The sequence below is a fragment of the Arabidopsis thaliana genome, chromosome 5, assembly GCF_000001735.4.
Source record: "Arabidopsis thaliana chromosome 5, partial sequence".
NCBI lineage: Eukaryota > Viridiplantae > Streptophyta > Magnoliopsida > Brassicales > Brassicaceae > Arabidopsis > Arabidopsis thaliana.
In genome coordinates this window covers 26,169,505-26,189,573 of record NC_003076.8, presented here as the reverse complement: position 1 = coordinate 26,189,573, position 20,069 = coordinate 26,169,505, and the positions used below count along the sequence as shown (strand labels likewise).

General features: G+C 36.0%; 6 protein-coding genes and 1 long non-coding RNA gene across 11 annotated transcripts; 3 read left to right on the top strand and 4 right to left on the bottom strand.

The window, feature by feature from the left end:
• Window positions 1-2: 2 nt before the first annotated feature.
• Window positions 3-3,981, bottom strand: AIL7 (AINTEGUMENTA-like 7; the record flags this gene model as incomplete). Of its 4 annotated transcripts, NM_001345694.1 has the most annotated exons (9): window positions 161-564; window positions 645-772; window positions 858-931; window positions 1,026-1,114; window positions 1,195-1,203; window positions 2,345-2,427; window positions 2,723-3,299; window positions 3,613-3,780; window positions 3,874-3,981. In NM_001345694.1, the coding sequence occupies 8 exons, from the start codon at window positions 3,743-3,745 to the stop codon at window positions 161-163; spliced, it is 1,497 nt and encodes a 498-aa protein (NP_001318882.1). The 4 variants fall into 4 exon arrangements, with proteins under 4 accessions (NP_201354.5, NP_001318882.1, NP_001330268.1 ...); NM_125949.7 differs by lacking the exon at window positions 3,874-3,981 and having other exon boundaries at window positions 3-564; window positions 3,613-3,745; NM_001345696.1 differs by lacking the exons at window positions 3,613-3,780; window positions 3,874-3,981 and having other exon boundaries at window positions 2,723-3,366.
• A 1,482-nt stretch (window positions 3,982-5,463) lies between these two features.
• Window positions 5,464-8,481, top strand: AT5G65500 (U-box domain-containing protein kinase family protein; the record flags this gene model as incomplete). 2 transcript variants are annotated; one of them, NM_001345693.1, is made up of 7 exons in its annotated part: window positions 5,464-5,778; window positions 5,866-5,978; window positions 6,080-6,216; window positions 6,293-6,659; window positions 6,741-6,881; window positions 6,969-8,207; window positions 8,281-8,481. In NM_001345693.1, 7 exons carry the CDS (start codon window positions 5,577-5,579, stop codon window positions 8,479-8,481), a joined length of 2,400 nt encoding a protein of 799 aa, NP_001331744.1. The 2 variants fall into 2 exon arrangements, with proteins under 2 accessions (NP_001331744.1, NP_201353.4); NM_125948.4 differs by having other exon boundaries at window positions 5,577-5,778; window positions 6,086-6,216; window positions 6,293-6,670; window positions 6,770-6,881.
• Window positions 8,482-8,504: 23 nt separating this feature from the next.
• AT5G65495 (uncharacterized protein) lies at window positions 8,505-9,153 on the bottom strand. Its single transcript, NM_180597.3, has one exon. The coding sequence runs from the start codon at window positions 9,065-9,067 to the stop codon at window positions 8,783-8,785; it is 285 nt and encodes a 94-aa protein (NP_850928.1). The 5' UTR covers window positions 9,068-9,153; the 3' UTR covers window positions 8,505-8,782.
• Window positions 9,154-9,257: 104 nt separating this feature from the next.
• On the top strand, window positions 9,258-11,774 carry AT5G65490 (suppressor-like protein). The gene is made up of 5 exons (NM_125947.3): window positions 9,258-10,379; window positions 10,473-10,811; window positions 10,908-11,044; window positions 11,144-11,304; window positions 11,392-11,774. Exons 1-5 carry the CDS (start codon window positions 9,265-9,267, stop codon window positions 11,569-11,571), a joined length of 1,932 nt encoding a protein of 643 aa, NP_201352.1. The 5' UTR covers window positions 9,258-9,264; the 3' UTR covers window positions 11,572-11,774.
• On the bottom strand, window positions 11,657-13,553 carry AT5G65480 (uncharacterized protein). Its single transcript, NM_125946.3, has 3 exons — window positions 13,402-13,553; window positions 12,333-12,849; window positions 11,657-12,186 (listed from the first exon to the last, which is right to left on the bottom strand). Exons 2-3 carry the CDS (start codon window positions 12,745-12,747, stop codon window positions 12,140-12,142), a joined length of 462 nt encoding a protein of 153 aa, NP_201351.1. The 5' UTR covers window positions 12,748-12,849; window positions 13,402-13,553; the 3' UTR covers window positions 11,657-12,139.
• On the top strand, window positions 13,194-13,446 carry AT5G09385. The gene has a single exon (NR_143205.1). It is a non-coding gene; the product is annotated as an other RNA (long non-coding RNA).
• An 888-nt stretch (window positions 13,554-14,441) lies between the features above and the next one.
• On the bottom strand, window positions 14,442-17,565 carry AT5G65470 (O-fucosyltransferase family protein). Its single transcript, NM_125945.5, has 8 exons — window positions 17,044-17,565; window positions 16,570-16,626; window positions 16,390-16,471; window positions 16,146-16,305; window positions 15,853-16,056; window positions 15,486-15,762; window positions 15,165-15,392; window positions 14,442-15,077 (listed from the first exon to the last, which is right to left on the bottom strand). The coding sequence occupies exons 1-8, from the start codon at window positions 17,140-17,142 to the stop codon at window positions 14,670-14,672; spliced, it is 1,515 nt and encodes a 504-aa protein (NP_201350.2). The 5' UTR covers window positions 17,143-17,565; the 3' UTR covers window positions 14,442-14,669.
• Between the last annotated feature and the right edge of the window lie 2,504 nt (window positions 17,566-20,069).

Here is a 20,069-nt window from a genome sequence, read left to right as displayed (position 1 = left end):
TTTCAGATTCTTCAACTTTTCTCCCCTCTACTTCTGTCTTAGCCTACAGTTAAAAAAGGAACTTGAAAGATTCATCCTTATAGCCAGAATCAAGAAGATAAGCCTCGGGTCATCGGTTAGTGCGGTGAATAGAAGTCTAAGCAAGAACGAACCAAATGATTTAGTAAGACTGGTTAGGCCACAAGAAAAACTCAGCTTGGTTCATAGGAGCTTGAATTGTAGAGTCAGAGACCAAAGGATAATGCTGAAAGAAGTTCTGGTGGTAATAGAGAACTGAAGGCTCAAATGGAATGCCACATGGGATTGAGTTAGGGTTTTGATCCGAGGGAGAAGAGGACGGAAGCAACTGTTGTTGTTGGAGGTTATGGTCAGAGGATGATGAAGAAGGAGATTCAAGAGCGAGTTTGAGTTTGTGGCGTTTCGCAGCTGCTCCTCCTACAGGTAAAGAACTATTCATGACAGCTTCAATGTCATACCTGTTCATCTCAAAGTTAGTTACTGCGTTGATTCCTCTGAACTTTATGGCTGCAATGTCATAAGCCTCTGCTGCTTCCTCTTCGGTTGCTATACACATATATACGAATCAATGACTGGATTTTTCAGGGTGAAGAATAGGACATTTGTCTACTAAGATAACGTTTTACCAAAGGTTCCGAGGTAAAGATCTTTGTTTCCTGCGACACGGCCGATTCTTGCTTGCCAGCGACCTTGTTGATGATGCCTTGTGACACCTCTATATATTGAAGCTCCTCTCGAAAAACCGCTACTTTTCCTGAAACATTTACATTAACCAAAAGTTGGAAATATTCCAATTTTGAAATCAAGAACATATATGTAAATCTTAATTTGATTCTCACCTCCTAAGAGATGCAATAAACTCTTGCTTGGTCATGTGATTCATTTCCTCAAGTTCTTTTGAATAACTCGAGACCTATAATCCATAGAACGATGACAAGGTAAGTAAAGAGCATACCAAGAATCAAAACAAAGTTAGCAAAACAGAGCAAAAAGGAAAAAATATAAACCGGAAAATTTGTAGTAGCAGTAGAACCCCAGTATTTTAAAGCTGCCAAGTCATAGGCTCTAGCTGCTCTATCTTCCTTGTCATATCCACCTTGAATTAATCAAAGATGGACATCATTTGCCATACTCGATATATCAATTAATTTGTCAATAGAATATTATCTTGCTTACCTAAGTACACTGTTGAAGCAGCCATGCGAATGGAGAACCACATTAGAAGGGTCATGTAAAACAAAGAAAGACAGGTTTAGCCATTACAAAAATCATTCACAATGCTCACAAATCATCATGTTCTTGAATCTTTTACTAATGACTTACAAACAAAAACATAATAACATTTCATAGTACCACAAAAAAAAAATGGGTGAGAAGGATTTGATTAGGGTCAAGGCTAGATTCCTCTCTTGTGTTCACAACTTCACATCACAGTTTGCTTTTGGTGTATGTGAACAGAAGACACAAATCAATCTGACACATTATAGACAGAGAACCCTACAAAATCTCACTAATATCTAACCAGAAAGATTTCAAACATTCAATTTCAAACCAAAACGCTAAAAACACAAAGCTAGCAAAAGAATATATGCATAGTGTTTAGTCTTACACCACATGTATTTATTAATATATGCATGCATGTCATTATTGTCATATAACAGCATTGGAATAAAGGGTCAAAAGTGGGTCCAAAAACATGTCAATCAAGAAACAGAGATTGCATCATACAGGCATCAGCATTGGGGTCCCCATAGAAGGTGAAATGAAAGATTTTCAAAGATAGCTCTAATAAAGACAAGGAACAAAAATGGCGGCACCCTTGTGATGAAAAACTCAACCAAATGTATTTACATAATTCTATTCTATTATTGTTAGTCCTTTCTGTTTAAAATTTGGTTCTTTCCTTGACATTATGCCCATATACCAAAGTCTATCAGTCATCATAAAGAGTAGACATATCACCTAAAAGGAAAAACTTTTCAGTAATTTATATTTATTGAATCCATTGCATGCATTTCTCTTGGCACTCTTTCTTTGACAAAACCTTTGTACTGCTTCCGCTTTTGTTTTCCCCAACCATAAAAGTTAAAGAATAAATGTTTGTTTTTAACCCAAATCAAACTAGTTTCTATCAAAGACTCTAGACAATAAAAATGGTTTTAGCTAGCATATATATACACAAAAGTTAGATTAACACATGAAAGTGAGATCATGTTTATCTAAATTAGGTTTTTGCAATGCGAAACATTCAAAAGTAACATAGTAACCAAGCAAATAATTCAAGAAACTGTTTCTCGTAGGAAACAAAAGAATGAGAGATTATTACCTTGACGTCCTTTTCTGGCTTGACCTTCCCTCCTACAGCTGTTATCCCATAGATGCGCTTCGTATCTTCCAGTCCATCTATGTCTGCATCAATCAACACATACATATAATTGAACTCATATCAAAATTGCTTAAATCAAATGTCAAATCTTTTTCCCACCCACAGCCAAAAAACAAAAGTTTGAATTCATTGAATCCTTGTTCATACACCCCATATTGCATTTACAATTTCCTATGATAAAAAAGTTAACTTGATTTGTTAATCCAACATGCATAACCCAAAATCAAAAATCTCAAAAGTTTCAATCTTTTTCCCAACCCACATGATAAATATTAAAACTTTGAGTTAGATCATTGCAATTGAAATAAACTAAATTACCGGGTGACTCCACGATAAATTGAAGTTCTTTGTCCCAATGTTTCGACAATCTTCTTCTTTGAATCATCTGATGTTTCCTTCTTAGAAACTGTTTTCTTCTTGTTACTGTTTCCACCTCTCTCGCCATTGTTACAGCTCAAAGGTTGATCTGATGTGTTGTTAACCCCTAGAGACAAAACTCCTCCGGTGGTGGTGCAATCACCGTTAAACCCTAACTTCGCCGTCGTTGATGACTCCACCACGTGACTGGAGAGATGAGTACCACCGATGTTGGAAGTTGTTGAGTCATCGAAGATTTCTGGTCCCGAGTTTATCGTCTTGAAATCTGGCTGATGATGATCAGAGAAGAACCCTGTAACTCCTTCGGCAACGGTGCGGTGACGTGGATCGTAGAATGGAGTGAGAGAAGAAGAGTCTTGGGTCTCTGTTTGGTTATCAGAGTAACGGACAAAGGAATCACCGAGGAAATCTTCCAGCTTTGGAATCTGAGTCTGAGAATGATCGAAAAAAGTAGATAAGGTTGTTGAATCCGCCATTGAAGCAGCAGCAGCTTCTATCTCAGCTTCTTCTTTGAAAGCTTAAACCAAAACAAACAAACAAAAAAGTTAGCAACTTTAACTAACCAACACACCTGAAAATCACACTAGGAACAAAATCAAAAGACGTCTCTTTTTTTAGTTCCTAAAATTTATAAAAATCTAATCTTTTTGTGCTTTCTTCTGTATTTTTGTTTTCCTTTGTGGGGAAAAAGACAAATTCAGCAACCGAGAAAAAGAGGAGAAAGGAGGCTGTAAGCAACTTGTGTTGAAGAAGATAAGTCGGCTAACAACAGAGCCTATATATATACGTCATTTGGTAAAGAAGGGATTTTTGAAGTTTGTTGTTGTTACCATAGAAGTTATCGATGAGATAAGGAGTAGAAGAATCGTCGTAAGAAGAAGAGAAGTGAGACTGATCAGTTGATTTCAACATCTCCATTGGTGACAGAGAAAACGTTAAGCAATTCGTCATTGGAGGAGCCATCAAAAAAGATTGTAACTTTTTTCCTAGTTGAAAATCTGCAGAAAATGACAAAAGATGGGATTTTTAATGAAAGCAACTTGTTAAATAAAGCGAAGAGAAGAGGAAAAAATGGAGACACAAAATAAAACCTGATAAAAGCAGTTACAGTCTCTAATCTTTTTTTTTAGCTTTAGAGGTTCAGGTTTTGCATTTTGTACGAAAGTTCTAAAGAGAATGCCAAGGAAGAAGAAGAGGAAGATGTACAAGCAAAGAAGCTCTTTTTAAAGAAATGAGACGAGAGAAAAAAAAAAAAGTAAATGATTTTTAATTTTACTCAAAAAGGATAAAATTACCAAAATGTAAAAAAAAAAAGTAGAGATATGTGAGACAGTGAGTGAGAGAAGAAAGTCGAACGGTTTCTTCTGTGTCGACCGGCGTGAAACCGGAGGGGTTTTTCTTATAAAATAACATTTTTGCTTTTTGTATTTGAAAGAAATGATAATGACAAAAATGATTTGTTGATTTACTCATCGTTTGATTATGAGATGTGGTAAAACAATTTGAATGGTAAGAGACTTTAAGCGGTAATTGATAGGGAATCTTAATATTCTTTTTATGCTAGTATGGACTATCAACTATGGTAGATTTTTTTACCATTATGGGAAATAATTTACCAATCTAATCCATTAGGATAATGGAATTAAGATTGAGTATGAATTGAACCGAACCAGATATATAAACTAACACCCAAAACTCAATCTAGTCATAACTTTGTTTTACTTTCTTACATTACAAAAATGTTATCACTAACTTGGACTAGAAAAAGTAATAATTTGAACAACGTTTTTTTCTTTTGATTCTTGTTTTTAAACAAAGTGTGTACTTATTTGTATATTAAATCTAAAACAAGATACTATGAAATAGTTTAATTTCTAAGGTATTTGTTTTCATTTTCACTAGTAAAAGCTATAGTAAAAATAATGTTTTTAGGAGGCGGAGAGGTGATTTTTTAGCACAGCGGAAGATAGATTTTGTCTGGAACAACAAAGGTCGCAAAATATCTGGGCCGAGGTGACAAATAAGTAGTACATCACTATGGTTTTTAGGCTACAAAAAGAAAAGAGAGGCCCAGCAATTAAGGATTAATGTCGTCTTGTTTAGAGCATTTTCCGTTATCCTATATATAATTCTACTTTCCCTTTTATACCCCAAGTTTTGACAGTTTTTGGGCTTGTTGTTGCCTTTTTGTTTAATCGAGTTTTAAGAATTGATAAGCTTTTGGGTGGAGAGGTCCAATATAGACATTACGTCTGTATATTTTGCTTTGTCTTAATGTCTATATTTTGTCATAACCTCCTATTCTCATATCAAATACCAAAAAACTTCAAAAGCCAATTAAACTTTCGGATTGTTTTTTTAAGTTTACCTTAGCTAATGAGAAAGAAAATGAAGTTCTTGAAACCTAGTCAACCTAGACGCTAATTGGATAGATTTGCTTGGTCACTCGAGGTGACTCACCTAGATAGATGTTACAAGCTAACACGTTGTCTGAATTTTCCTCTCTTCTACACTATTAAACATAGAATTTTACTAGAGTGTAACTTTTTTTGTAATGAATAATTTAATGATCCCAAACGTACATTTTCATATTTATAGTATTATGATTACTCACCATTTATAATAAATTAAAGATAGATGGAAATTCACCTGTTTCCGTATAGTCAACTAAACATGATAGACAAAGTCAATAATCTTGATCTCTCAAGTTACAATGAAGAACAAAACTTTTGTCTTTAAAAGAGCCATTCACCAGACAAAACACTAAACGATCATCAACACAAGCCAGAAGAAGATGGAGGAAACAAAGACTCACGAATTGGAAGTAGAAGCAGAATCAGGATCAAGAATGGAGAAAGTATATATAGCTGTAGGAAACGATGTACAAGAAGGTTACAAGACGATTCATTGGGCTTTAAAGAAATGGAACAACATACCTATCTCCATTGTTCTTCTTCATCTCTGCAATATTTCTCAAGATTTTGTTTACACCCCTTGTATGTTCTCTTTCTTCTCAATTCACACCTCTTATTTTCTTTTTGTATCATATAAACCCAATTTTCACATGTGTGTTTGATTCATAGTTGGGAAGCTTCCAGCGAGTTCTGTGAGCGAGGAAAAGCTTCAAGTTCTAAGGAAATACGAGGATCAAAAGATCGACAAGTTGCTGTCCAAATACATTACTTTTTGTGGAAAGGTTTGTCCTCTTTCTGTAAATTTTGTTTTATTTGGGTAAGCAATCGAAGTAATCTCTTTCTTGGGGTCTTAAAATGTAAAACTTTTTCATGGTGATAATAGTTACAGGTGAAAGCAGAGTTACTCAAAGTTGAGAAGCAACATGACTCAATTCAAGTGTTGATTTTAGATTTAATCTCAAAGCTTAGAATCACAAAACTCGTAATGGGAATCACTTTCATGAGATCTTCATCATCTTGGTAATCTTTTTTTTTCCTTTAAATATAAAGTTATCGATTTCTCAACCCTAAAAGTTTTGTGTTTCTTGTAATGCAGGAAATCGAAGAGTGCGATAAGCGGATCGTTCTATGTTTATCAAAACAAACCAGAGTTTTGCGAGTTTTATATAATTTGTGGAGGCAAAATGGTTTCACTAAAGAATGATGTGAACAACAACAATAGCAATATCAGAAGCTGGATTGGTAAGATGTTTCATGATCCAGGAAGAAATCTAGACCGTTCATCTGGCAACAATGATGATCCAACGGCTAGTGGAAGTTCATGGGATAAGAATTTACAGGAGATAGAGAATTATTTCCAGCAGTTATTGAGTTTGAATCTTGCAGAAGAAGAAACCGAAAACGTTGTTGAAGAAGAACAAGAGGATGATGATGATGTGGCACTAAACGTGCTGCAACATATGGTAAAGATACTGTAAGAATATGCTTTTTATTGATTTGTGTTTTAAATTATGATTAAATATTTTGTATGTTGAAATTGTCAGGATGTTGCAGAGAAGTTAGAGTATGTGAGAAGAAAGGTAAATGAAGCTAAGCTGATGATAGATGAGAAAAGCAGAGAAGTCAAAGTCAACGCTGAAAGATCAAACAGAGCTGAATGGGCAATCTCTTTATGCAATAGCAGAGTAATAGCTAATAACCAAACCTTTGGAATCATATTTAGCAAGAACTGAGATTCTTAGTCTTAAAAGAACGTTTTTGGTTTGAATCAGATTGGAGAATTTGAAGCTTGGATTAAAGAAGAAAGCGAGAGACGAGAGAAACTTCAAGCGACGTTGGACTCGGATAAAGAATGTATTGAAGAAGCGAAGAACTATGTTGAAAAAGGAAAAACAAAGCTACATTCACTTGCAGAGCTTCAAGAAGTGCTCTCAAGCAAAGTTAAGACGATGATGGAGGCTAAATCACAGGCTGAGGTCGAGCTAGAGAGGGTTGTGTTACAGAGAGGAGAGATGATAACGGAGATTGAGAAACTTAGGAGTCAGAGAGACGTGTTCAACCGTAGGATTGAGTTTTGCAAGGAGAGAGAGGTGATAGGTTCGGTTTCGAAGGAAGAAGTGAAGTGTGGGTATAGAGAGTATGTTGCAGAGGATATCAGACTGGCTACAGAGACTTATTCTGATCGACTGAGATTGAAATCTGGTGGTAACTGGACAAATGTGTACCGAGGAAGGATCAAACATACAACTGTGGCTGTGAAAGTGATTGGTGATAGTTTATCAGATGAGGCTTTTGGAGCAAAAGTTAAGCTTTTGAATGAGATTCGGCATCCTAACTTGGTAGCAATTGCTGGGTTTTGTTCACAAAGGCCTAAATGCCTACTCTTTGAGTACATGCATAATGGGAACTTGAGGGATAATCTATTCACATCACAGAGGAAATCGAGAAGAAGCAAGATACTGAAATGGCATGATAGGATTCGTATAGCTCATCAGGTTTGCTCTGGACTAGGATTTCTCCATTCGGTTAAGCCTAAACCGATTGTCCATGGTCGCCTTACGCCGTCTAAGATCCTCTTGGACCGTAACCTTGTTCCGAAAATAACCGGTTTTGGACTTATAATGCATAGTGATCAATCTGATACGAAACCTGATGTGATGGCGTTTGGGGTTTTGCTTCTGCATCTTTTAACCGGGAGGAACTGGCATGGTTTGCTCAAGGCGATGTCTATGAACCAGACAAGTATTCTCAGGGATTTGGATCAAACCGCTGGTAAGTGGCCACTCGAGTTAGCTAAAGAGTTTGGTGCACTTGCAGTGAAGTGTTCTTCAGTTAACAGAGGAGGAAACATGGATTTTTCAACCAAAGAGATAATGGAAGAGCTTGGTAAGATAAGGGAAAAAGCCGATGAGTTTAAAACCAAAGGAGGGTACGAGGAAGCAACCAATTCAAACATGGATGAAGGAGATCCGAATGACATACCAAGTGTTTTCATGTGTCCAATACTTCAGGTTAAGTCAAATCCATATCATTTCCATTCTCCTTATAGCAGTGATTCAGAATCTAACTCGTTGTTGTTTTCAGGAAGTAATGAAGAATCCACACGTAGCAGCAGATGGGTTTTCGTATGAGCTCGAAGCCATACAGGAATGGCTAAGCATGGGACATGACACATCTCCAATGACAAACCTGAGACTCGATTACCAGATGCTTACACCAAATCACACCCTTCGTTCTCTTATTCAAGACTGGCATAGCAAAAGAGCAGCACAAGCTTCCTCTTAAATTCTTTTGTATAACCTCAAATTGGCAAAAACACTATATTTTGATCATCTTAAGCTATAGAATCCAGATATTGTAGTAATCAATAACAAAGGATCAAACTTGACAAGCTTAACACACAAATAACCTGATGAAAATGGACATAAAGCACATAGCTTTTCATTTTACCTTAAGCTTCAACAAAACAAAATCTATGGTTCTTCGAAATTAGCTACTATCAAACACAAACAGACAAGGGACAACCAAAACTAAAGAGATCCCACAACAAAAAGAAGAAACAAACAAAAGGAAGAAGAAGCCTTTTTTATTTCGTGGATACAGGAGAGAAAAGGCGAGCAATTCGATCTTTCTGCTCTTGGAATCGTCTTTCCAAGAAAGTCTCAATGATCTCCATCACCGAAACGAATCTCTTCATATGCTCCAACCTCCGGCTTAGCTCAGCTTCTCTCGCCCTTGCTCTTCTCAGCCGCGCCTCGGTTTCCGCCAGCCGGTCTCGAAGATCGTCTACCACTGAATCATCTTCTCCGTCATGCGATCGGCGACGGAGACTGCTTCGCGACGACAACGATTGATTGTGACCGTAACACATCGTAAAAGGAAAGATAAACACAAAAATCAATTCTTCGGTTTTGGCCTTTTTGGGTTTCTCTCTAAAGGAAGAAGAACATAATGAAGGGTGTTTTGGTCATTTCATTAATGGTCAAAAGTCAAACTCTTCTTATTAAGTCAGAGGGTTTTATCTGTTATATAAATCAGTCACCGGCGCCGGTGAATGAAGCAAGAACAATGTCGAAGCCTTCTTCTTCACCTTTCTTCTCTGAAACCACTTCTCGTCTCCAAGACGAAACAGTTTTCTTCTCCTTATTCCCTGACTCATCCCTCTCCTCCGCCGCTCTTCAGTCACTTCACTTAGAAATCATCGATTTCGTTTCTCCGTTTACTTCTCCTTACATATGGCAGCACGAGCCTTTCTCTCTCTCAATCGCTCTCTCTTCCTCTTGTGCTTGTACCAATACTGCTATACCTCATCTCCACGGGAAGCTCAAGTACGGTGACAATCTCGAAGACGAATGGTTCGCTGTGTTTTTACTTTTTCGAATCTCCGCCGCGTTTCCGTCTAATTCGATTCGTGTTTGGGACACTGACGGCGAGTTTCTCCTAATCGAAGCTGCTTTTCATCTCCCGCGTTGGCTTAATCCGGAGACTAGTCTCAATCGTGTCTTCATTCGCGGTGGTGACCTCCACATAGTTCCCAGAAGCCGTTTGCCTGATCCTTCTTTGGTTGCGTCTCTACGGTTTCTAATCGAGCGTGGTAACGAATCTCGTGCGTCGGATTCAGTTCAATCTGCGTTGAAGAATCGGATATCTGATTATCCTGAAAGAGCGTGGAGGAATATGCATCGTGTTAGGGTTAGGGTTCCGGTATCGGTAGCTCAAGTGATTAGGCATGAACCTTTCTTGATCTCACTTGCTGTGGAAGGGTTTTACGATCGTGATATGGATTCAATGAAACACGCAGCGAAGATGGAGAAGTTTCTGAGCAAAGGAAGAGAAGAGAAGCTTGTGCTTGTTCTTGTCAAGATGTCTCGTGCTATGTATGGGCAGCTAGTGCAGCAGAAGTTTCAAGCACCGAATTGTTATCCAATGCCTAGTGTCAGTGACAGGGATGCTTTCTCTGAAGCTGAGCTAGGGATGAAGATAGCTTGTGGTATGGAAATGATGTACCAGCAGAGGAAGAAGGAAGGAGAAGATGGGAAAGGGATTAGTTGGAGCAAGTATAAAGACAATCTTGAGAAGTATGGTTATTTTGAAGGATTGCTTTCTGGTTCGAAGGAGTATAAGAGGTTGATGGAGAATGCTGAGGAATACCACCAGAAGAGTTCTTCGTTTTCGAGGACTAGGTAATTGCAGTTTTTTGTTTCTATAGGTAGTGAAAAAGGATTCATCTTTGAGTTGTTTATATGATCTTGAGTACTTGTTTTATTTATGTGCAGAGACATTATGAGTGCACCGGTGAGACGTATTGATGAGATTCTTGCTTTACCTTATTCGGAGGATGACTTTAAGGGCCAGGAAGTTCCTGCTTCTGACAATGATTCTTGGCTCTACGATGGTGAAGATGAACTAAACTCTGTTCTTCAAGAGAGGCAGAAAGAGATGGAGTTTTATAACTCAAAGAAGGAACGCAAAAATAAAGGTAAGGAGAAGCAAGAAGCTGGAAGCTCATCTGATGCAAACATGAACAATTTTGATCTCGGTGATATCTCAAAGTCGATGCAGCAATTCATGCACAAGGTATCAAGCTACAAAGGAGCAGAAGTTCCAGAAAACAGGTTATCCATTATTTGAACATTAATCATTTTTCATGAACATCTCTTTGTTAATTTCAAGCTCAACACATTAATTTTTTTTTTTCTGGACTTATGTAGGGATTTCAAAGAAGTGAGTATAGATGTTGATCGTTTCATGAAAGATATTGAGTCAATGCTAGGAAGCCAAGGTCGTGACGAACAAGCTGATGATGACAGTGATGGCTCTGAAGGATCTTCCATGGACATGGATTTTGGTATTTCCTAAACTTTTTTTTTTTTCCTAATGGCAACATATACTGATCTATAAGGTGTGAAATGTGATGTGGGACTTACTAAAATGTTATGGTATGCAGATGACGTTGAAGATGATAGCGAAGGAGAAGAATCTAACGAAGATGCTAAGGAAAGCTTTGAGGAATCCTACTATGGAGCAATGAATGAGGAACTGAAAAACTCAACTCTTGAGAAAAGCTTTGAAAATGTGAATCAACAACATTCTTCTAAGCAAAACGAGGTAACTCTCATAACTAGACTCAGTGAATTTAGGAGCTTAGATTTTGACTGTAATGGTATTTATGAGATGAATGTAATGTCTCTGCAGGAATCATCAAAAACTAGAGATGAGAAGGATGATGAGTTTACACCAGTTGATGCAGATTTTAACCTTGTTAAGAACCTACTTGAATCCTACTCTTCACAACAAGGACTTCCTGGTCCTGCTTCCAATTTGCTCGGCCTCATGGGTTTGCAGCTTCCAAAAGATTCCGGCGACAAAAACTGAATGCTTATCAAAATGTAGTTTGTTTTTGGGTTCACTTTGTTTAATCACATAATCGTGAGTAACGTTGTTGGGGAAGTTTTTGTGTTGTCGAAAGTAAGCACATGACATGTGATTTCAAGAAAACAACATATGTACATGTACATTACTACTATTACACATCATCAAACCACAAAGGAACAAAAGAAAAAAGATTTTTTTTTTTTTTCTCCTTTTCCAAACCCAATTTATCTCGACCACAGAAGTGAAGCAGAAACGCTTTCACAACCGGAAAAAAACACCCACATGAAAAATATCCAATACTCAAATCATATCATATTCATCTTCATGTTGCTAGGTCTCCATCAGCATCATCTTTGTCCATTAGTAGATTCTTGAGATATGACTTGGTGTTTTGTTGTCACTCGCTTCAAACAGAAAATCAAAAGAAGTCTCCAGAAGCTATATCCACGAACGAATCTTGCTTCTTCTTTTTTTTTATTTTCCTTTTCTTTTTTTTTTAGATTATTCGATGCTTAAATCTCGATACTGAAACAACAGAGAACTAGTCTTATTCTTCCCAATCTCCAATTTATAGCTTCCCCATAGACGACAGCCACTGTTCCATGTTCTTCCCATCTGCAGTTTACATGTCATCAGAACAAAGAACAAATCAATTTACAAACAAAAGACTCAAACCAATTACTTAAGTTCTTAAAAGAACATGCAGATAATTTACATGATAGCTATTAATGAATGATGATGATAATGGAAACAAACATTACCAGGAGCAGCAGGAGAGAAGAAGCCATTCGGAATCTGATTCCCTGAACCATCCATAACTTTCTTGTAAAGAGGAACCAAAACCACAAAGCCACCACAATCATCATCCTCAGCTTTAAAACCTGGTCCATGTGGCTCAACCCAACCAATTGACCACTCTGGATCATCAGGTTCAGGAAACACCACATTCCCAATCTTATCCTCTTCCCCTCCTGATCCTGATCCTCCTCTTCCAATCCATCCTCTCTTGGTCTTCTTCACTGATGAAGAGGAAGAACCAGTCTTACTAGTAGTAGTCTTCTTCAGTGAAGGACTAAGTGAAGAAGATCCTTTAGGAATTGACTCTTTCTTCTCTCTATCTTTAGTGTTACTACCACCACACAACCACCTCGGAAGACGAGGAAAAGAGACTGCCATCTTTTTTAATGTTTCCTTTCTAAAAAAAAAACTCCGAACCTCTCCGGAGAAAACTCTTATCAATCAGCCATCATGTATCGATGCTTTATCTTCTACTTCAACCTGTTGACAATTTAAAAATAAAATCAACCATCAATAAAACAATCATAATGTCAACATAATGATGACACTGACCAAACACAAAGACTTTAACACAAATTTCAGATGCCAATAGAGAAAATCTCTTATCCATTAATACTGTTTATGATGTGATCGATTAGATTAGATTAACTCATCAACATAATATCAAACACGAGATTTTATGATTAAAACAGAATTTTTTCTTCTCAATTTCAATTTTCAATGAAATTTCAGGATAAACACAACGAAGATCTCAATTTTTTCTTTTTTAAATTTTCACTCGATGATTCTTCATCAATGGAAAGTAATTAATGTTTCATCAGATCGGTGGTCCAATTAAAAAAAACAATCGCTAAAAAATAGAAAAGCGAAAGCGGTCGACAATTGAAGAAACAAAGGATGATCATCAAAAGCCTCCGATGTCCGTCAAAAGACGGCAAGGCTTCGCCGGAAAATTCGGCGGAAATAAATGCGAAAAAATCGGAAGGAAGAAGAGAGAAAAATCTCCGGTAATTGCGAAACGTAGTAAATTACCGAGAAAAATAAGAAGGAAGGGAAAAAATCAAATCGACGATCGAAGAAAGCGTAAGAATAGCGTCGTTTCGTCCGTCGTCGTCTCTGACTCTCTTTCTCTTCTTCTTCTTCTTCTTCTTCTTATTCTGACTTTTCTCTGACTTTGTACAGAGAAGCTCATCTTCTGCTCTGCTTCATTTATATTACTCTCTTTTCTCCTTTTTTTATTTCTTTTGTTTATTTATTTTAGGCCGTTTTAATTGGGCCTCGCTTCTGCAAAGCCAATAAAGATTGATCCGACGGTTGGTAGCGGTTTACTTGCTTTCGTGGCAACTGTCGGTCCACCGTTCTACTATACACTTCATAACACTTGATTATATCCCATTCAGAAAAGTAAAACAAAAAACAAATATCAGGGATTTATACGTAATAAATCAACATTTTATATTTAATAAAACAAATCGATTTTCTTGTTAATTTTAATTTTTGGTATAATGATGATACAAAATCTTGGAATTATCAATCGGAAATAATTAAAGTTCATGCATTTCCCCCGATTCAATCATCTGGTTTCTCTATGGATTTTTGTGTAATTATAGAGATGCTTAATTAAAATCTCTATTAAAATCAATGAAATTTATACTACTCGTATATCACAAGGGTCAAGGATTGATCTTAAAACTTTAAGTACTTTATTAAAACATCACCCACCCATAATAAATGGTATGAGTAATAAATATGTTAATATATTTAATTAATTAACAACGGTCGCCAAAAAACCTGCAAAATTATGGGTAACAGACGTCATAAAAAGAACAAAACAAAGAAACAAAATTCTAGGTTCCTTTTTCCAATAGGTCGTCAGCTTTTCTTGGCCACAATTCAAGGCTCTACTAGTGCTAATTTATTGTTCATAAAGTTTCACATCTTCAATTCTCAAATATTAGAATAAATTCTTATAAGATGATTACAAAATAAAAATAGTGCATTCATCAGAATCTGAAGGTTGATGAATCTGAAGGGATTATTACTAATAAGCATATTCTAGACACTTGTGGTTGTTAATAAGGGATTATCCACTTGATCTTCTTTACTTATTTTTGATCAAATTATCATTATCGCTACAATAATTTGTAATATTCATTCACAATCAAATTTCTAATCAAACTATACTCTTTTTATTAAGCCTCAAGAACACAAATCTAAACACAAACTAGCCTCATCAAGAATCAGAGTTTTTATTTTTATTCTTATAAGAAATATCTAAAGATCAAGACTTTAAAAACTAATCAAACATGGCACATACAATCAGGAGCAGGATAAGTATAAATCGACTGTTTTGGTTTCCTTAACCGGATCTGTCCTTGTCTATTCACATGTCCTTCACCAAGCGCTTGCTGAAAATCTACCCAAGTGATGCTTTTGTTGAGGAAAAGCTGTCCTATTAACGCCATGTTTGGTCTGATCGTCTTGAGATTCTCGAATGTTCGATGACCAACAAGAGCGTTGTGCATGTTTCCAGGTGATGCGGAGATGAAAATGTCGCTGTGCATACTAACGTAGTAGTCAAGTGCAGCTAATAAAGAAGCTTTGCCCTTGATTCGAGCTCGTTCTTCAGAAGATGCAAGACTTCTTTTGTCTTCCATTCTTGGGAATACTTGTCTTAATGTTGAGATTCTAGCTTCTCCTCCATACACCTGTAATTCAAAAATACGTGATTAATATTCTGCTACATCACATTATAACCAGACTTTAAACAAGTAATGTAACTGAAGAATTCTGACCTTGTGGGATGCAAGATAGAGACGAGTATTGTTATCGAATCCGAAAGCAGCTAAAAGAAGTCCCATTTCTTCTGGTGTTAGAGGACACCGTCCTTGACTTCTTAACTCTTCATCAGTGAATTGAGAATTCAACACTCTTCCTTGCCAAATCATTTGTCTGTATTTCGCCAAGGAGAGTTTCTCGGCTTTGCCTCCGCCAAAATCACACGCTGAATGCGCAGCCATGTCCTATAAACATAACAAGAAGAAAATCTTGATCAAATAACTAACAACAATCACCAAAAGTTTTGAATAGGATGATTGGAATAAAGTATAATTTACCTTGTCGAAGCGAAGATGAAGCACAGCAAACTTCCCGGGTTCTTGTCTTCTGTGTGGGTTGGTCATGTCTCCTAAATGATCAACATTTTTCTGTTCCTTATTGCTTCTCCATGACGGGTTTCTAAGGCGGCTGACAAGAGCATCACCGAGTGATGTAATGTGAGGGACAAAACGTAAAGCTTGGAAATTCACTTTGCATCTTAGTCGTTGGATCTCAGCAGGTAAGTGGTCGAATGATAGCCGGTGAGAGAATGGAGAAATGGCAGCAATCCCATAACTACAAAATAGAACAAAAAAGCTCCAAACAATTACAGTCTGAAAGTCAAAAACTTAAACTTTCATTAGTCAGATTAAGTGCAAGACAGACCTTTGTAGAACTGGTGAGACGTTCTCAATATACCAATTCGCAGAGGCATGAACAGGCGCGGTTTTCACTCGTGTTTCACGTACTGCTGTACCGTAATACTCTCTTGTACTCCAAGAGTATTCATCAGGTAGTTCTCTAACCACCCTTATGTCATCTTTTAAAGAATCGATAAAATGATCGACATCAAAAATATCAACAAAAGAACTGCACACAGAAAGAAAAAACACACAACATCAGCTTCCGAGGCAACAACACAACTCTTCAACAGCAGAGAATTTTTCAAGAAACATTACCTTGAATCTTGCCACACAGGATTCACTTCAAGATAAGGGATCACGAGTGTTGCGTTTAAAATCTTCGCAACTGCAACAGCATCACATATTCCCATTCGTTGCTGGTTAAGTCCTCCATCAAGAAATACCTGAACATATCCCGCGGTTTTATCCGGTAATGCTGCTCCAAGACAACAAGATTAGTCAAAGATCAATATAATCTGAAACTAAAGAAGAAATTTTCAAACAAATTGTCAATACTTACAAGGAGAATTTCCCAAATCAATACAAGGACTCCATCCTTGATCAGTCAATGGCCTCCATAGATCAGACTGTTCTCCACTTGACTGAAATTATAAAGACAAGAAATCTCATCAAACTTTTTTACTTTCTGAAATCGAAAACTGATCGACAAAGAAACTTTTATAAAATCATCCAATTTTACCCGTTGTAAAGCACTCTTTAGCAAGGATAAATGTCTTGGCTTAATCGTGATAACTTCCTGCAAAAAAAGAGTGATTTGATTTTATATATAATCAAGAGAACTTCACTACTTAACTCAAGAGAGACTCTTGACCTGAAATTGAACAAGTCTAAGTGTATATATATTCCGGTCCCAAACTAGTCAAATTCCTGATAAAATCTTTAAATTCAACAAACCACAGAATTAAGAATAATCAATACAGAAAAACACAACCACCGTTGGTGTCTCTTTCTACAAAAGTATTCAAAATTGAGAAATTTCTTCATTAGGCAAGTTAAACCTACTATTTCAGGATATGTTAAAATCAGTGAACTTTCCAGAGACAAGAAAAAGAAAAAACCCAAAAGCTGATATTTTGCAATTTCCCCGGAGTCCAACCAAAACAAATCCCAGAAAAACAGGGAAAGATAGAAAATTTAGTTTTGCCCAACTCACAGATGAAGAAGACGAAGTCGAAACGTTGTTGCAGAACAAAACGACGAAGAAGAACATAGAGAGAATCCATCTTCTGTCTTTCGCATCATAAGGATTCATCCTTTTTTCTCTTCTCAGACGAGTAAAAACGGATAAACCCAGATCCAGTTTCCAGGAAAGTTGAAGACTTTTGAATCAATCAATCAATACCCAGAAACCAAAAACCAACCGAGAACGAAAGATCAGAAATATGCCGAGAAAACGACACAGCAGAGACACAGAAAGAAACGAAACCAGAGTCACATGAATCAGAATGCTCTCTTGTCTTCTTCTTCCTTCCTTCTTCTTCCACTTTTCTCGGGTTTTTAGTGAATTTTAATCTTCTTCTTCTTCAACACACTCAAAAGAAGTTTTAGGATTAAAAATGTTGATCAAGTTCCCAGAACGGTTTATAGTAGTAGTAATGGAAAGAGAGACTTGAGAGAGAGAGCGTGTGAATGCGTCTCACATGGACACCTGTTCATTAAATTTGCTGTCTGTCTCAATTGGGCCCCACCTAGTCTCCTCTTAATAAAAACACGGCGAATTTAACCTTTTATTCTCGTGACACGACAACGGATAGTTTAATTAATTAATTAATTTCCGGACTCCTGAATGACAACGTTACATAATTACAGAATTATCGCACTTAATGACGATACAAATGCGGTATTAAATCTTTAAGCTTTAAAGTTCGATGCCTCATTTGTTATTTGTTATCTATGACTGCCTCTATTTGGTAGTGGTCATAAAATCTTTTCCCTATGTGTTGTTATAATTTATTTTGCTGTTATGGTTTATATATAACGTCTAGAGACATACATCACGGATCTATATTAATTATGTGTGACTCGTACATAATTACATATAGCCTAGGATTATTAAGATTTTTGGTAATGTCATTAAATAACAGAATTGATTGACTTAAATAGTAATTACGCATAACTGAAAATTTGGTCGTCGAGTGGTCCGAAGTTTATTATGTTGGTTTAGAAGATTAGAGAACGAATTCTTCAATGTATTTATTTTGGAATCTTTTGATAATCAAAATCAAAACGCATTATTTGAGAGAAAAATTCGGAACACGTTCCATACTCGTCGTCAAAATTACCATTATTAATTATACGTCACCATCACTAATTTAGACTTGGGGGTATCACATCATACACAACATAAGCTAATGGCCTTGGATTAGATTAGTGGCGCTATCTATCTACAGCTATTTTGCTCATTAGCTAGCTGTTAATAAAACAAAAAGGCTAGTATATTTGCCTCTTTAATCCTCAGGAAAAATAAAACATTGGGTATTACGAGTGCATTTATAATACTATTTTATTAAATTTTTGGACCGTTGGGATAGATAAAGACAGCTTTTTATTTTTTCCGAAAAGACAGCTTATATATACGCATGGCTGGAATAAAAACAATTTCTGTTAAAAATATTGCGAAAAAAATAAAATAATAATTATGTTGTTTCTTTAGAATTATGTGGAATTTGCTTAGAGGCACCGACACTTGTTGTGTTCTTTCTTCCCATTACAGCTTGACTTAAGATTTTCAATATCCATCAAAAGATGCACTCTTCTCGCTTCTCGTCCTTTTTTTAATTTCTGCTCTCTTCTTTTCACCCACTTTTTTCACTTTTTAATTTTCTCATCAATAAATCTGTCCTATAGTACTATCAAAAATAACAATAAGATTACTCTTATATCTACGTTTGGCTAAACATCTATCAAGTGATTTATTATTATTCACTTTGTGTTAGGCGAGATTTTCACAAATTTATAAATTACTCCGGTTGGTAAATTAACCTAATAGAAATGAAATTCTGCGTCTTACATATCCAGAAAATAACGTTATCAGAGATATGTGTTATGACTGTAAATTAAGGATTTAAAATTGATTCGGGTAGAACGTGAGAGCTAAATGGACGTGACTTTCGAAGGACCAATTTTAGATGAAGCAGCATTATACGATTTGTTGGCGTGTGAATATGATTCTTCTACTTTTCTTTTTCAGTATTTATATCATTATTTTTGCTTCAAATAAGCAATTATTTAGCTGTACGTTGATAACTTGATAGTGTGTTTCAAGGAAAAAAAAGTTAGTCATACATTAAAAAAAAGTTTTTAAAGTTTAGGAAAAAGGTATAGAAGATGAGTTGAATCATACTATTAAAGTGTTTCGTACATAAACAAATTGTATAAAGTTAAAGTTTTGGGTTAGTTCGGGTTACAATATCACATCGAACAAATTATTAAACAACGGTATTCATGAATTTATCCAAAGTTTATATAAAGCGCAAGTAAAGTAAATAGTACCATAACGCCAAGAATCTAACCATTTTTTTGGGTTAGAAATTCATTTAATTTTGTAATTAATGTCAATATACATCATCTGATTTTGTTTTATTAAATAGACTTTAAGCTTTTTTTCCACAAATATTTAGTGCCTTGAGATTTCCTTTAATTGCCTTTAAGATATTGTTTTGAGTGTCAATGCTTAAAATCATTTGGGCCTGAACAATTAAGATAAGGCCCTTTCATTGTAGTAGACTGTTTAAGGTCCAAAAATAATACAATAACTTTGGGCCTTTTTAAGTAAAATTATATGTAGATTTTAGAGAATTCAGAAGTTATCCCTCTAAAGCTCAATTTTTCTCCCACACACTTTTTTCTTCTTTCATAAAGTAGACCCACCAAAACTTTTGTAATCAATTTTTTTTTTCTTGGTATAAATACGAGTGAGTAATTATTTACCTTCAATGTCACGCTATCTGGTCGGTCCAAAATTCCAAAAGAATTAATAACAAAAAAAAAAAATCATATGCACCACACAGATCTGCGTGTGCCATTATCATTTAATCAATTAAAATTCGATTTTCATTGCACCTTTGTCATGATCATCATCTTATGGTACCATCCTTTTATCGTATTAAAATTAGTAATATATACAGAGACTACTGATACGAAAAGTAAAATAAATACAGAGACTACTGTAGATACTCA